This window comes from Bombina bombina, chromosome 7, assembly GCF_027579735.1.
Source record: "Bombina bombina isolate aBomBom1 chromosome 7, aBomBom1.pri, whole genome shotgun sequence".
In the NCBI taxonomy this organism is placed as follows: Eukaryota; Metazoa; Chordata; class Amphibia; order Anura; family Bombinatoridae; genus Bombina; species Bombina bombina.
Window position 1 is genome coordinate 271,254,073 of NC_069505.1, and position 17,910 is coordinate 271,271,982.

General features: G+C 36.7%; 1 protein-coding gene across 1 annotated transcript in view; it reads left to right on the forward strand.

Moving 5' to 3' along the window:
- Positions 1 to 17,910, forward strand: part of FGD3 (FYVE, RhoGEF and PH domain containing 3) — a 398,102-nt gene that overhangs the window by 229,174 nt on the left and 151,018 nt on the right. Inside the window, exons 2-4 of the mRNA XM_053720753.1 lie at positions 3,411 to 3,569; positions 15,287 to 15,470; positions 17,130 to 17,721. Of these exons, the coding sequence (XP_053576728.1) occupies positions 3,411 to 3,569; positions 15,287 to 15,470; positions 17,130 to 17,721 (935 nt within the window). The remainder of the gene's footprint in view (positions 1 to 3,410; positions 3,570 to 15,286; positions 15,471 to 17,129; positions 17,722 to 17,910) is intronic.

Genomic DNA, 17,910 nt, shown 5'->3' on the forward strand with positions numbered 1-17,910 from the left:
GTGAGAGACAGACAGATATACAAATATAGAGTGACAGACAGACCCATAGACAGATATACACCTATACGGTGACAGACAGACCCATAGACAGATGTACACCTATACGGAGAGATACAGACCAATAGACAGATATATACAGATAGGCTGAGAGACAGACCCCTAGACAGATATACACCTATACGGTGACAGACAGGCCCATAGACAGATGTACACCTATACAGTGAGAGACAGACCAATAGACAGATATATACCTATAGGCTGAGAGACAGACCCATAGACAGATATACACCTATACAGTTACAGACAGACCCATAGACAGATATACACCTATACGGCGAGAGATAGACTAATAGACAGATATATACCTATAGGCTGAGAGACAGACCCATAGACAGATATACACCTATAGGGTGAGAAACAGACCAATAGAAAGAAATACACCTATACGGTGAGCGACAGACCAATAGACAGATATATACTTATAGGCTGAGAGACAGACCGATAGACAGATATACACCTATAGGCTGAGAGACAGACCCATAGATAGATATATACCTATAGGGTGAGAAACAGACCAATCGACAGATATATACCTATAGGGTGAGAGACAGACCAATAGACAGCGATACACCTATAGGCTGAGAGACAGACCTATAGACAGATATACACCTATAGGCTGAGAGACACACCCATAGACAGATATACACCTATAGGCTGAGTGACAGACCCATAGACAGATATACACCTATACGGTGAGAGACAGACCAATAGAAAGATATACACCTCTACGGTGAGAGACAGACCGATAGACAGATATACACCTATAGGCTGAGAGACAGACCCATAGATAGATTTATACCTATAGGCTTAGAGACAGACCCATAGATAGATATATACCTATAGGATGAGAGACAGACCCATAGACAGATATACACCTATACGGTGAGAGACAGACCAATAGACAGATATATACCTATAGGCTGAGAGACAGACCCATAGACAGATATACACCTATAGGGTGAGAGACAGACCCATAGACAGATATACACCTATAGGCTGAGAGACAGACACATAGACAGATATACACATGTAGAGAGACAGACCAATAGACAGATATACACCTATAGGCTGAGAGACAGACACATAGACAGATATACACATGTAGAGAGACAGACCAGTAGACAGATATACACCTATAGGCTGAGAGACACACCCATAGACAGATAAACACCTATAGGCTGAGAGACACACCCATAGACAGATATACACCTATAGGCTGAGAGACAGACACATAGACAGATATACACATGTAGAGAGACAGACCAATAGACAGATATACACCTATAGGCTGAGAGACAAACCCATAAACAGATAAACCCCTATAGGCTGAGAGACACACCCATAGACAGATATACACCTATAGGCTGAGAGACAGACACAGAGACAGATATACACCTATAGGGTGAGAGACAGACCCATAGACAGATATACACCTATAGGCTGAGAGACACACCCATAGACAGATATACACCTATAGGCTGAGTGACAGACCCATAGACAGATATACACCTATACGGTGAGAGACAGACCAATAGAAAGATATACACCTCTACGGTGAGAGACAGACCAATAGACAGATATATACTTATAGGCTGAGAGACAGACCGATAGACAGATATACACCTATAGGCTGAGAGACAGACCCATAGATAGATTTATACCTATAGGCTTAGAGACAGACCCATAGATAGATATATACCTATAGGCTGAGAGTTAGACCCATAGACAGATATACACCTATACGGTGAGAGACAGACCAATAGACAGATATATACCTATAGGCTGAGAGACAGACCCATAGACAGATATACACCTATAGGGTGAGAGACAGACCCATAGACAGATATACACCTATAGGCTGAGAGACAGACACATAGACAGATATACACATGTAGAGAGACAGACCAATAGACAGATATACACCTATAGGCTGAGAGACAGACACATAGACAGATATACACATGTAGAGAGACAGACCAGTAGACAGATATACACCTATAGGCTGAGAGACACACCCATAGACAGATAAACACCTATAGGCTGAGAGACACACCCATAGACAGATATACACCTATAGGCTGAGAGACAGACACATAGACAGATATACACATGTAGAGAGACAGACCAATAGACAGATATACACCTATAGGCTGAGAGACAAACCCATAGACAGATAAACCCCTATAGGCTGAGAGACACACCCATAGACAGATATACACCTATAGGCTGAGAGACAGACACAGAGACAGATATACACCTATAGGGTGAGAGACAGACCCATAGACAGATATACACCTATAGGCTGAGAGACACACCCATAGACAGATATACACCTATAGGCTGAGTGACAGACCCATAGACAGATATACACCTATACGGTGAGAGACAGACCAATAGAAAGATATACACCTCTACGGTGAGAGACAGACCAATAGACAGATATATACTTATAGGCTGAGAGACAGACCGATAGACAGATATACACCTATAGGCTGAGAGACAGACCCATAGATAGATTTATACCTATAGGCTTAGAGACAGACCCATAGATAGATATATACCTATAGGCTGAGAGTTAGACCCATAGACAGATATACACCTATACGGTGAGAGACAGACCAATAGACAGATATATACCTATAGGCTGAGAGACAGACCCATAGACAGATATACACCTATAGGGTGAGAGACAGACACATAGACAGATATACACATGTAGAGAGACAGACCAATAGACAGATATACACCTATAGGCTGAGAGACAGACACATAGACAGATATACACATGTAGAGAGACAGACCAGTAGACAGATATACACCTATAGGCTGAGAGACACACCCATAGACAGATAAACACCTATAGGCTGAGAGACACACCCATAGACAGATATACACCTATAGGCTGAGAGACAGACACATAGACAGATATACACATGTAGAGAGACAGACCAATAGACCGATATACACCTATAGGCTGAGAGACAAACCCATAGACAGATAAACCCCTATAGGCTGAGAGACACACCCATAGACAGATATACACCTATAGGCTGAGAGACACACACATAGACAGATATACACCTATAGGCTGAGAGACAGACCCATAGACAGATATATACTTATAGGCTGAGAGACAGACACATAGACAGATATACACATGCACATTGACATATAAAGCTCAAAACACGTGCATGGCCCTGAGCCTATCTGAATTTTGATTTCCATATCCCTTAAAGCTGCATTACATTAATGACATAGCACTGTATTGGACTGATTACAAAGCTTGCAATACTTGCTTGTAGCCATTTTGTAAAACACAAAGCCTTATACTTGTTTGTTTTTAAATTTAGGTTGCTATTGTGCTACATTTGAAATCAAATGTCACATCGAATCAAATCTGGGTGGAAAGCTCCAGAAAATTAGCCCTGGACCATGTATTCAACAAACTGGAAGAAAGTCAAAAACCAAACCTCCACCAATCAAAAAGCCAGCTCTCGAGAAACCCCAAGGTCAGTATTCTATAAACTGATGATAACCCTGATTTGATTTGACAAACTAAGTTCATTTAAATGTAAAAAAAAAAAGAATAACTCTTACACTTGCAGGCAGGACATTGTGATTTCACTCTTATGTCTGAATATTAAACTGACAATGCTGTAGGAATTGCATTCCTTATTTTTTGTAAATGTAATATATAAAATTTAGTATGGAAAATGGTGTCAGTTTGAGTAAGCTGAACCCTACAGTTCCTTTTACTTTAAAGGAAAACCTTAAACTCAACATTTAATTTCCCATACAATTATTTTCAGCTAACTGTTTTAAACAACTATAATACAATGTTCCTCTCATCATAGAGAATCTACCAACATAGTGTAATTTTTTACCCAGCTTTGTGCAAAGGAAAGTTTGGGTTTGATGTCCCTTAACAAACAAAAGCACGCTTTCAGGAGGTTATCTGTAGAAAACTATTTTGCAGATAATGCGCTTCACTAGCAGAAGCTATTTGGGTTATGATCACTTGAAAAACATGCTGGCAATATTGCTCGAATTTCATAAATCAATATCAGCAGAAAATATCAGCAAGATTGTGATTGATAGGGGGCAACCAAATGTTTTATTGAGCTTTTCCAGCAAATAAATTTGTAAAATAACATAAAAGGCTTCTAGAATTTCTGAAGCTGTGCCAAATGATTTGTGACAAATGCAGAATGTCATAAAGAATTTAAAGGGACAGTTTACTCAAACATGAACTCATCCATATGAAAGAGCATCTTTTAAAAATGCTATTTATTTAATTTTTGATGGGAAAAAGAAATACAAGCTTTTAAATTTAAACTAATAAGTTGTAATAGTTGACTCTTTATCTGTCTAATAGTTACTTCCTGCTAGTGATAGGCACTTCCTCCCTAGTTTTTTATTGGTTGATAGGCACTTCCTACATGTGTTCAATGGCTGAGAGAGACTTCCTGCCTAGTGCTCATTGATTGATAGACATTTCCTCTACTATATATTTTATAAAATATATAGTTCAAAATTACCTGGACCACACCTTAATGTGATAGCATTTCCAATGTTGTTGTATGTACTACACATTTCCATGTACTGTAAGTAAATAGTTTAACCCTTTATGCACGGATGCCAACATGTGGTTGTCACCCACACTATGTCTTTAGTGCAAATGATGACCATGTGTCATCATTCGGAGGAGGGGGCCCTTTCTGAGTGTGTGTCCCCCCCATGCACTTACTCCCACATACAAGGTGACTGAGCGGCTCGACATCGCCTGTAGAATGCGGCGATGCTGGTGACATCACCACGCATGGGGGTGATGACGTCAGCAGCCCCAGTAACCCGGAAGTGCAGGCTGCAGTAATGGAGCTTAAGGGAGATGGATCGAGGGGTACATATTCAAATCCCTCAATCTCAGATCCTTTAAACCCATGAAACACCCAAGACCCATCATTTGAAAGGCAATTACTCTTTCAAATAGTGTGCGTTCTCGCACATAACGTTTAAGCACTAAAATAACAACATACATATTTTAACATATTTACCCCTATAATAGGCCATCAAAAAGGCCTAAAGACCCCCATGACCTTTTTTTTTATAAACACAATAAGTCCCTCATTAAAGCCCCTATATAGGTTTTAATCACCAGGTGATCAATGTGGTAATAGTAATGACCTGGCATGAATTAATGTGTATTTATTTAAGTGGAGGCTTCTGTAAGCCCTATATGCAGATCAAAGGAATATAACTATACCCAAAGGCCCTTATTTATTAGTATAAGTCCTTCTTCTTTTAATTATATTGTTTAGAAAAAAAAACATATTCTTTTACAACCTTGTTTATTAAACTTTTAATGAAAATATAAAATTTTTTTACACATTTTGATGGAGAGTTCTTACATTTCATGATTTATACATAAAATAATGGTATGTTTTGAATCTGTTTGGTCTGCTGAACCCCCCCCCCCCCCACTATATAATGCATGTTATAAAGTAGGGCTTAAACGTGAGCAGCATCTAAATACTTCAAAACAGCTCAGGACAGGGATGGAAATGGATCAGCAGTTAAGGGGTTAAAGGGACAGTATACACCCATTTTCTTATAACTGCATGTAATAGACACTACTATAAAGAATAATATGCACAGACAGTGATATAAAAATCCAGTATAAAAACTTTGAAAAACTTAATTAGAAGCTTCTAAGTTTAGTGTTGTTGATGATGTTAGGCTGGGACACCCAGTGAAAGGGGCTGGATAAACAAGAAGAGCAGATCCTCTCCCCCTCCCTCTCCTCTGCATATGAAAAATCAGATAACCTAAACAGGAGCCTGCAGGAGTCTATGACATCTGTATACATCTGACACTGTGGAGCTTGGTTAGATCAGCACAATGTTATTAAAAAATAAGCAAAACTATACATTTTTATAAAAAAACACTACCAGATGGGCTTTATAAATGGATCATCTACAAAACATTTATGTAAAGAAAAAAAAACTTCACTTTCTATAATAATAAAATAACTTTATATGGACATTTATGAAAACATACATAAAGTATGAAAAATGCTATATTAACCCCTTAATGACCACAGCACTTTTCCATTTTCTGTCCATTTGGGACCAAGGCTATTTTTACATTTTTGCAGTGTTTGTGTTTAGCTGTAATTTTCCTCTTACTCTTTTACTGTACCCACACATATTATATACCGTTTTTCTCGCCATTAAATGGACTTTCTAAAGATACCATTATTTTCATCATATCTTATCATTTACTATAAAAAAAATATAAAATATGAGGAAAAAATGGAAAAAAACACACTTTTTCTAATTTTGTCCCCCAAAATCTGTTACACATCTACAACCACCAAAAAACACCTATGCTAAATAATTTCTAAATTTTGTCCAGAGTTTAGAAATACCCAATGTTTACACGTTCTTTGCTTTTTTTTTGCAAGTTATAGGGCAATAAATATAAGTAGCGCTTTGCTATTTCCAAACCACTTTTTTTCAAAATGAGCGCTAGTTACATTGGAACCCTGATATCTGTCAGGAATACCTGAATATCCCTTGACATGTATATATTTTTTTTAGAAGACATCCCAAAGTATTGATCTAGGCCCATTTTGGTATATTTCATGCCACCATTTCACCACCAAATGCGATCAAATAAAAAAAATTGTTCACTTTTTCACAAATTTTTTCACAAACTTTAGGATTCTCACTGAAATTATTTACAAACAGCTTGTGCAATTATGGCATAAATGGTTGTAAATTTTTCTCTGGAATCCCCTTTGTTCAGAAATAGCAGACATATATGGCTTTGACGTTGCTTTTTGGTAATTAGAAGGCCGCTAAATGCCACTGCGCACCATGCGTGTATTATGCACAGCAGGGAAGGGGTTAATAAGGGAGCATGTAGGGAGCTTTTTGGGGTAATTTTAGCTTTAGTGTAGTGTAGTAGACAACCCAAAGTATTGATCTACGCCCATTTTGGTATATTTCATGCCACCATTTCACCGCCAAATGCGATCATATAAAGAAAAACGTTAAATTTTTCAAAATTTTAGATTTCTCACTGAAATCATTTACAAACATTTTGTGCAATTATGGCACAAATGGTTGTAAATGCTTCTCTGGGGTCTCCTTTGTTCAAAAATAGCAGACATATATGGATTTGGTGTTGCTTTTTGGTAATTAGAAGGCCGCTAAATGCCACTGCGCACAACACGTGAATTATGCCCAGCAATGAAGGGGTTAATTAGGTAGCTTGTATGGAGTTTGCAGGGTTAATTTTAGCTTTAGTGTAGAGATCAGCTTCCCACCTGACACATCAGACCCCCTGATCCCTCCCAAAGAGCTCTCTTTCCTCCCCCACCCCAAAAATTGTCCCCGCCATCTTAAGTACTGGCAGAAAGTCTGCCAGTACTAAAATAAAAGGTATCCTTTTTTTATATATAGCATATTTACATATGCTGCTGTGTAAGATTCCCCCCCTTAGCCCCCAACCTCCCTGATTCCCCCCAAAACAGCTCTCTAACCCTCCCCCTCTGCCTTATTGGGGGCCATCTTGGGTACTGGCAGCTGTCTGCCAGTACCCAGTTTGCATGTAAAAATGTTTTTATTTTTTTTTATTTTTGGTTTTTCTGCAGTGTAGCTTCCCCCCCCCCCCCAAGACTAATCCCCCACCCCCTCCCAGATCCCTTAGATGACTTTAATCAGGGATTTTATCCCTCCTTTCTCCCCATAATAAAAAAAACCGTTTCTGTAGTGTAAGTGGTTCCCACCCGCTCCCTCCCCGTGCACGCGCGCGCGCGTGCGCGCCCCCAGCGATACCGCCCCCGATCCGCCCCCCTCTCTGACCAAGAAGCCATCGATGGCCGCCCACCCACCTCCCACTTCAGCTCCCACCCACCAACGAATGCGGCCATCGATGTCCGGTGCAGAGAGGGCCACAGAGTGGCTCTCTCTGCACCGGAGGGGTAAAAAATGTTATTGCAGGATGCCTCAATATCGAGGCATCCTGCAATACCCGGAAAACAGCTGGAAGTGATCAGGATCGCTTCCAGCTGCTTTCCACACTGAGGACGTGCAGGGTACGTTCTCAGGCGTTAACTGCCTTTTTTCTGAGGACGTACCCTGCACGTCCTCAGTCGTTAAGGGGTTAAAGGCTTTCTAATCATGTGCATTAACTATCACTTGCAAAAAAGTTGTATTTCTGTCATGTTACTCATTCCTCTAACTGGTGAAGAGACATTTTCATCTTTCATCAAACAGAATAATATCTCAGGAAGTATTTTTCTGCATTATTTGTATACATTGGGCATCTCTTGTCGATCCAGATCAAATCAGCACAACATGTGACAGCTATAAATGTCAGTGTCATATTGAGCATTGAAATGCAAATTTAAAGACTGATAACTAAAAAGGAAGGAAGGTTTAATGTTGTAAGCCACAAAAACAGAGAGAAGTCTGTGCGGGGGTGGATATAGAAGCATGTTAGCTGTTTTATGTGTGTATTTGATATGTTTATAATCACTGACCATACTAAATGTCAACTGTGAATTTAACTAAGTAACCACCTACAGAAAAAAACAAATCCTAAAAAATATGTTGAATACATATTGTCACAGTATGTTTATGATTTAAAAAAGCATTTTAACGGGACAATGAGGTCAATTTTTTTGATTAAGCATGCAAATTGAAATACAAATCCAATTTGCTTCCATTATCAAATTGTAAACAATCTTATAAAATGAACCATTTCTGAGGCACTAGCATGTGCAAGCGATCACAGTACATGGGTCCGATTATCTAAAGGTCTCTGGGCTTGCAAGAACTTTTTAATGAATGCTCGCCAGTACTCTTAATTCCCTGGTAGAATAATCTAAAGACACTTTTTACCCTGAAAATGGTGTGTCGCTAAGTGGCGTATACTGCTACAAAAATGCAAAATGAAAATAGTAACTTAAAAATTCATACAAAACAAATAAATGAACTATTCACACACAAATTCTCAGTAAAAATTGTATTGTTAAGGTGCATCCAAAATTGTAACAAAGTTGTTCACCAAAAATTGTATTTTATAAAAAAAACTAAAATTTGCATGTAGTAAAGGCGGATGAATTGCTTGTAGCACTTACTATTTTTTTTAACAGATTTGATATAATACACATACAATATGCTTTTAAATTAGAGGTCTTAATCTAATATAAAAAAATGCATCTAATTTGCACAGGAATAAATTATTTCAAATATGCACAGCATAAATCATAATTTAAAGGGATACTAAAACCCACTTTTTTTCTTTGATGATTCAGATAGAATATCTGATAGATCTGGTTGACAAATCTGATAGATCTTTTTGAAAAAATTTGGTAGACAAATCTGATAGATCTGGTTGACAAATCTGATAGATCTGGTTGACAAATCTGATAGATCTGGTTGACAAATCTGATAGGTCTGGTTATTCAAAAATAGGGAGAATTGGGGGAAAGACTGGACAAGAAGGGGTTATATAGCACTCATTCCTATAGTATATTGTAAATAAGTTGATATATTCAACTAGACAAGAAGATTAATTTAGTAAAAACTAATTGTTTATTTATTAAACCACTATAAAAGAGAGTGTAAGAAGATAAACACTCTCACCATTATCAAAAATTGCTCCACACTCACACTCCACACTCACGCTGTTAATATCACACTGCAATATACCCAGACAGTGAAACACAGATTCAACCACCCCCCTGTATTCCTGGCCAGTAACAGGATACGCTGGCTTCAGGTGACAGGGATGGTTTCTATACTGTGTGACACGTCCCTTGCAGCTATTAAACTAAAGCGTGAGTGAAAAAAGTTTTTTTTTAAAAACACTATGCTACATAAGCATACTGCTGTGCTGCGCACAAACGCGTTTCGGACGAGTAGCGGCCTTTCTCAATGTGCAACTTCAGTTTGACAAGACGAGTGTCTCGCTGTGAGGGCCTAATATACCCCTCTTCTATGTCCTTTACCCAATCGCAGCGTGCGTGTCGTTCACGCCCACCTCTTGGCCACTCACACGCGATTTAGTATTGGCGTGTCATAGGATGAGAGTCAGTTTATGATTGGTTACTCGTAAAATCCTCATAACCAATTGCTGATACCCTTGTATTCTCTACAGTGTTTGTGAGGCTTGGATAATAGGAAAACTGTAGCGGAGATCACTCGCAATAGTGCGATTCCATGTGCACCCAGAAATTATTATTCCAAGAGCCAATTATGGTATAAGGGCAAAAGTTAGCTTATGCGGTGTACGAATAATATCTACACAGCGTGCCAATTGGTACAATTCTGATTGATCGTTTTGACAAATCAGATAGATCTGGTTGACAAATCTGATAGACCTGGTTAAAAAATCTTATACACCTGGTTGACAAATCTTATTGATAGACCTGATAGACCTGGTTGACAGATCTGATAGACCTGGTTGACAGATCTGATAGACCTGGTTGACAGATCGTGTTGACAGATCTTGTTGACAGATCTGATAGACCTGGTTGACAGATCTGATAGATCTGGTTGACAGATCCGGTTGACAGATCTGATATAACATAAAAAAGGGAGAAAAGGGAGGAAAGCTCAACTATATAAAATAACTGTTATATATCTTAAACCCAAATGTAAATAAAGAGGTGCAATCTGGTAACGAATTTATATACCAAAGAACAAAAGAAAGAACGGAGTCTACTATATAAGGTAAACCCCATAAAAAGACCAGGGTTACTGCACTCTCTTGAAAAAATAATAACAACTATAACACACAGATATTAAACCAATTGGGATTTATTAGTGCACAATTAATAAATAAATTTAATAAATTACCCAAAACTAATTCATAAATAAAACATATATGACAACACATACAAAAATGTTTGTATGTGTTGTCATATATGTTTTATTTATGAATTAGTTTTGGGTAATTTAATTTATTTATTTATTAATTGTGCACTAATAAATCACATTTGGTTTAATATCTGTGTGTTATAGTTGTTATTATTTTTTCAAGAGAGTGCAGTAACCCTGGTCTTTTTATGGGGTTTACCTTATACCGGTAGACTACGTTCTTTCTTTTGTTTTTTGGTATATGACAGATCTGATAGACCTGGTTGACAGATCTGATAGACCTGGTTGACAGATCTGATAGACCTGATTGACAGATCTGATAGACCTGATTGACAGATCTGATAGACCTGGTTGACAGATCTGGTTGACAGACCTGGTTGACAGATCTTATAGACCTGCTTGACAGACCTGGTTGACAGATCTGATAGACCTGGTTGATAGATCTGGTTGACAGATCTGATAGACCTGGTTGACAGATCTGGTTGACAGATCTGATAGACCTGGTTGACAGATCTGGTTGACAGATCTTATAGACCTGGTTGACAGACCTGGCTGAGAGATCTGATAGACCTGGTTGACAGATCTGGTTGACAGATCTGATAGACCTGGTTGACAGATCTGATAGACCTGGTTGACAGATCTGGTTGACAGACCTGGCTGACAGATCTGATAGACCTGGCTGACAGATCTGATAGATCTGATAGACCTGGCCCTGGTTGACAGATCTGATAGACCTGGTTGACAGATCTGGCTGACAGATCTGATAGACCTGGTTGACAGATCTGATAGACCTGGTTGACAGATCTGGTTGACAGATCTGGTTGACAGATCTGATAGACCTGGTTGATAGATCTGATAGACCTGGTTGACAGATCTGGTTGACAGATTTGATAGACCTGGTTGACAGATCTGGTTGACAGATCTGATAGACTTAGTTGATAGACCTGGTTGACAGATCTGATAGACCTGGTTGACAGATCTGATAGACCTGGTTGACAGATCTGATAGACCTGGGGCTGGTTGACAGATCTGGTTGACAGATCTGAAAGACCTGGATGACAGATCTGATAGACCTGGATCAAAACATACATAAAGTATGAAGAATGCTATGTTAAAAAAGGCTTTCTAATCATGTACATTAACACTCACTTGCAAAAAAATTGTATTTCTGTCATGTTACTCATTTCTCTAACTGATGAAGAGACATTTTCATCTTTTTAAACAGAATAATATCTCAGGAAGTAGTTTTCTGCATTATTTGTATACATTGGGCATCTCTTGTTGATCCAGATCAAATCAGCACAATATGTGACAATATGTGACAGCTATAAATGTCAGTGTCATATTGAGCATTGAAATGCAAATTTAAAGACTGATAACTAAAAAGGAAGGAGGGTTTAATGTTGTAAGCTGCTGCAAAAACAGAGAGAAGTCTGTGCGGTGGTGGACATAGAAGCATGTTAGCTGTTTTATATGTGTATTTGATATTTTTATGTCAACTGTGAATTAACTTTAACTAAGTAACACCCTACCGAAAAAACTAATCCTAAAAAATATGCTGAATGCATATTGTCACAATATGTTTATAATTTAAAGCATTTTAAAGGGACAATGAGGTCAATTTTTTTGATTACCCTGAAAATGGTGTGTCGCTAAGTGGCGTATACTGCTACAAAAATGCAAAATGAAAATAGTAAATTAAAAATTCATACAAAACAAATAAATGAACTATTCATACACAAATTCTCAGTAAAAATTGTATTGTTAAGGTGCATCCAAAATCATAACAAAGTTGTTCACCAAAAATTGTATTTTATAAAAAAAACTAAAATTTGCATGTAGTAAAGGGAGATGAATTGCTTGTAGCACTTACTATGTTTTTTCTTTAACAGATTTGATATAATACACATACAATATGCACTTAAATTAGATATCTTAATCTAATATAAAAAATTGCATGTAAATTGCACAGGAATAAATTATTTCAAATATGCACAGCATAAATCATAATTTAAAGGGATACTAAACCCACATTTTTTCTTTCATGATTCAGATAGAATATCTGATAGATCTGGTTGACACATCTGATAGATCTGATTGATAAATCTCATTGACAAATCTGATAGATCTGGTTGACACATCTGATAGATCTGATTGATAAATCTCATTGACAAATCTGGTAGATCTTTTTGAAAAAATTTGGTTGACAAATCTGATAGATCTGGTTGACAAATCTGATAGATCTGATTCATAGATCTCATTGACAAATCTGATAGATCTGGTTGACAAATCTGATAGATCTGACTGATAAATCTTTACCAGTAGTACATTTCTTAACCAAATAAAAGTGTTTATAGATTTACAAAAAAAAAAAAAAAAAATGTCAGACCTGTGTGGTCCCATGATTTTTCAGCATCTGACATAAAACATAAATAACTTATAAGCATTAAATGCAATTCTAACCTTTATATATTTGTGATACCAAACACTAATTTTGTTAAAGGTTTATGAATTTATGTTCCAGTGCATATACGACCTATAGCAAACACTGGCACAATTGCCCCAACATTTGTAGACACGTGTGTTGCAAACTGAGAGCCCATTAGGAAAGCTAAGCTTCTGTTTTTGATCACATGGTCATTAGGATGCATGAATCTGGTCACACTTTCATGAATCTGGTCACACTTCCATTGCTATTATCATCCAGTAATCAATCCAAGAAATGTTGTACTCAAACTTCAAATAATTGTGGGTTAGATTACAAGTGGCGCTCTAATGTTAGCGCACACGATATAAGAATACCGCAGGCACGTTAATTAGCGTGCGTTTTACAAGTTAAAAGTAAAAGTGTTCGCTTGAACACAAGTGAATTTAACATGCGTCAGGTTAGCACAGCTGGAGATCTAGCGTAAAGGGTTAGGGCTAAAAAAAGAAAAATGGCACCAAACACAACATAGATACATTATCATAAACAGTTACCCCTTTTGATCCTCTCCTCTCTTCTTGCAGCTAATACAAACAGAATCTTACCCCTCATATTGGAGACAAATACTATATTAGCTGCATTTATTTATTTATTTTTTCCTTCTCTCCCTCCCCTCTTAGTTCCTTGTTTTCATTTATTTTTGTTTTGTTTGTTTTCCTTGCTAAAAATTAGGATTTAAAAGAGAAGAAAGAGTAGTTAACTCTGTAACTTATTGTTTCAATGTTATGTAAATTGCATATGTTGTGACTTATCCCGTTATTGTGTTTCTTATTTCTTCTTGTTATAACACAACTGAAATGAATTCTTGCTCATTTATAAATATAAAGATTATTAGAATGCATTGCATTAAATACTGTTTATGTTTCTTCTCTTGTATCAACAATAATAAAAAATGGAAAAAAAACCCAGAAAAAAAAACAGTTACACTCATATGTACACTATCTGATAAAATTAGTCATATAAATATTTTTGTAATAAAAAATATTTATAAGGGTTCAAAGGTTTATAGTGTATGGCCATCTATTTGACTGAAAAGGGCTATAATATATATATATATATATATATATATATATATATATATATATATATATATATTTATATATATATATTTATATATATGTATATGTGTGTCTAAATAATAATTCCATAATAACATTTAATGTGTTTTAATATGTACTTACTGTAAATATTTAACATTCCAATGTTCTTCACATACAGTAAAAATGTATTTTTATTGCAAATATATATATATATATATATATATAAATATATATATATATATATATAAATATATATATATATACTTATACCTGTATATATTCCTATAGCTATATTGCTTTATTTAGTGAATTTCCTAAATTTAAAAATACCTCTGCATTAAAATAAACAATTTTACGGAAAGACAGACATATGCTATGTCAAATTAAGAATAAAAAGGATATTGTGTATACACTATAAACCAAAGCTATACCCCGAGACCCAGTGTAAAGGTGGAGAAACCCAGTGACCTTGGAGTCTAGTTGGTCAAACAATTCTTTTGTTGTTTTGTGTTCTTGGGTGGGAATTAGGCTTTACTATGTTTTGAGAAAAACTGCATCGTAAACAGGACACAAAACAACAAAATAATTGTTTGACCAACTAGACTCCAAGGTCACTGGGTTTCTCCACCTAGTTCAGAACAAACCTCTTAAATTGTATGGAGATTTGTATATATAACAATTTTAAAGTCAATGATTGACAGGATCTAGATTAGAACAGTGAGATGATGAGATATGTCAGGATTATTTTATATTTCAGTTGTATATGTTTTATTTCTGTATCATAGTCTTTTTTATCTTCTTGTTAACAGTACCTCCTAAACCAGCTCATCTTAAAGCAGGAATATACGACAGGCCTGTGTACAGAATCCCTCCAGCTCCTTGTCGGCCTTTGCCATCAGTACCAAAAACTACAAGGCGTCCTGGAATAAAGGAACGAAACAAATCGGAGTTATCGGATGTTAGCATTCTTATTGAGAAGTTTGAAAGCATAAGGTAAATAATTAGAAATAATAATAAGACGCTTAAAAGATAAAAAAATCTTCCTCTTAAATGTTTTGTTCCTTCAGTTTTTTCCAATTTTACCAACTCTGAATATGCTTCAAATAGGAGGTTAGTATCATTTGAAATATTTGTGAATGGCAACTCTAGATCCTGTGATATCAGCCACCTATAGCGCCAGTAAGCGCCACAAGAAGCAAATCATCATCTATTATAATTGGCACACTACAAATGCAAGTTATGGTAGGTAACACCAGATAGCAACTTCCTATTGGACCTGCTATAGCCAAAATTATTATTGTCTAAAAAGTTAGATAATGTCTTTACTACTCATTCTCCAGATTTGCATAACCAACATTGTTATATTAATATACTTTATAACCATTCAACCTCTAACCCCCTACAGGCCGCCTTGGTTTCAGAGCATTTGTATAACTTTTCACAACCAGACACTGCTCACTCATTTGTGCCATATAGATACATTTGTGCTCACTCCCGTGGAGTTATGCATGAACCAGTATTAATTGACTTAAATGTAAGTCTGTAAATGGCACTGAGATAAGGAGGTAGTCTGCAGAGGCTTAGATACACGGTAATCACAGAGGTAAAAAACATATGAATATAACAGTATTGGTTATACAAAACTGAGGAATGGGTAATAAAGGTATTATCTATCTTTTTAAACAACAACAATTTTGGATTAGACTGTCCCTTTAAATACTTCATGCTGTCACTCTCCTATTTCGGTGTATGGGCACTACTAGAAACAAAAAGTTTGCAACTTCAAAAGTAAAAATAAATTAATAAAAGTAAATGGAAAAAAAAAATCTGTGACTCTCCCCAGACAACCTCACCACTAGTCCTAAGCACAATTAACACTAACCTAACCCTCCATTAAATATACCCCCACATTAAATACACATTAAACATACCCCTCTAATACACATTAAACATACCCCTCAAATACACATTAAACATACCCCTCTAATACACATTAAACATACCCCTCTAATACACATTAAACATACCCATCTAATACACATTAAACATACCCCTCTACTACACATTAAGCATACCCCTCTAATACACATTAAACATATCCCTCTAATACACATTAAGCATAGCCTCTAATACACATTAAACATACCCCTCTAATACACATTAAACATACCCCTCTAATACACATTAAACATACCCCTCTAATACACATTAAACATACCCCTCTAATACACATTAAACATACCCCTCTAATACACATTAAACATACCCCTCTAATACACATTAAACATACCCCTCTAATACACATTAAACATACCCCTCTAATACACATGAAGCATACCCCTCTAATACACATGAAGCATACCCCTCTAATACACATTAAACATACCCCTCAGGTCAAGGAAATATGGAGAGGTCATACACCCCCACTAGACAACTAGAACATTAGACACAGGTCAAGTTGGTTTGCATCCCTAATAGAAATAATTGCCATGCTTAGATACATTTTTTAATATTTATAATTTTGAAAATCTGTTCTTTGTTGATTTTGAAGAGAGTCCTAAATATTGCAACGAACATTGCAAAATTATGAAATTTTGCTAAAATACAATATAAATCTGGCTGACAAATGACTGTGTATTTATTTTTTTGTAGACAACCTGTGCAATTTGTGCAACAGACTCGTTTAAATATTAAAAGTCTTAAGATGGAACAAGGATCAGGACAATCAAAATATCCACATTTGTGTGGTAAAAATGTCATGGATAATGCTGAAAATGCCACCGCTGAACATTCTCATCCAGATGATAACGAACGTGCAATTTCACAAAGTTCAGAGATACCCAATTCCGATGCTCTTAAATTCCAAGAACTGAGTATAACGGATTTTAAAAACTGTGGACAAAGACCCACTGTTAGTCTGATTGACAAGACCAGTAGACTGAATGGCAATGACATTGTAACTGTAGATCACAACGATAATGGTAAAATGCCAAACCGAGACAGTGGTATTGATAGTCCTTCGTGTAGCGTTGTTGGGGAGGTGTTCTCAAGCGATGAGGGTGTGGAGCATAAAAAAATGACTGTCAGTGCAACTGAAGTGGGCAATGATAATAAGCACAATCATTCATCTGTCGATCAAAAGAGAGACTCAACCCAAGATGAGGACAGTGATCTGGACGAAGGTAGCAGCGAAGAACAGGAAGCAATAGAAGTGCCAACAACAGAGAGTATTGATTCCACAAAGGTAGGAAGAAAACTAATAAACCTGGTAAACACACACACAAAGCAGTAATTTGTCAAGCCTAGGCCCCCAGGGGCCACAATGCACCACAAAGGTAGGAAGAAACTGATAAAACTGATAAACACATAAACCAGTAAGTTGTCCAGCCTAAGCCCTGGGGGCCACAATGCGCCAAATCATTTTATCTTGCCC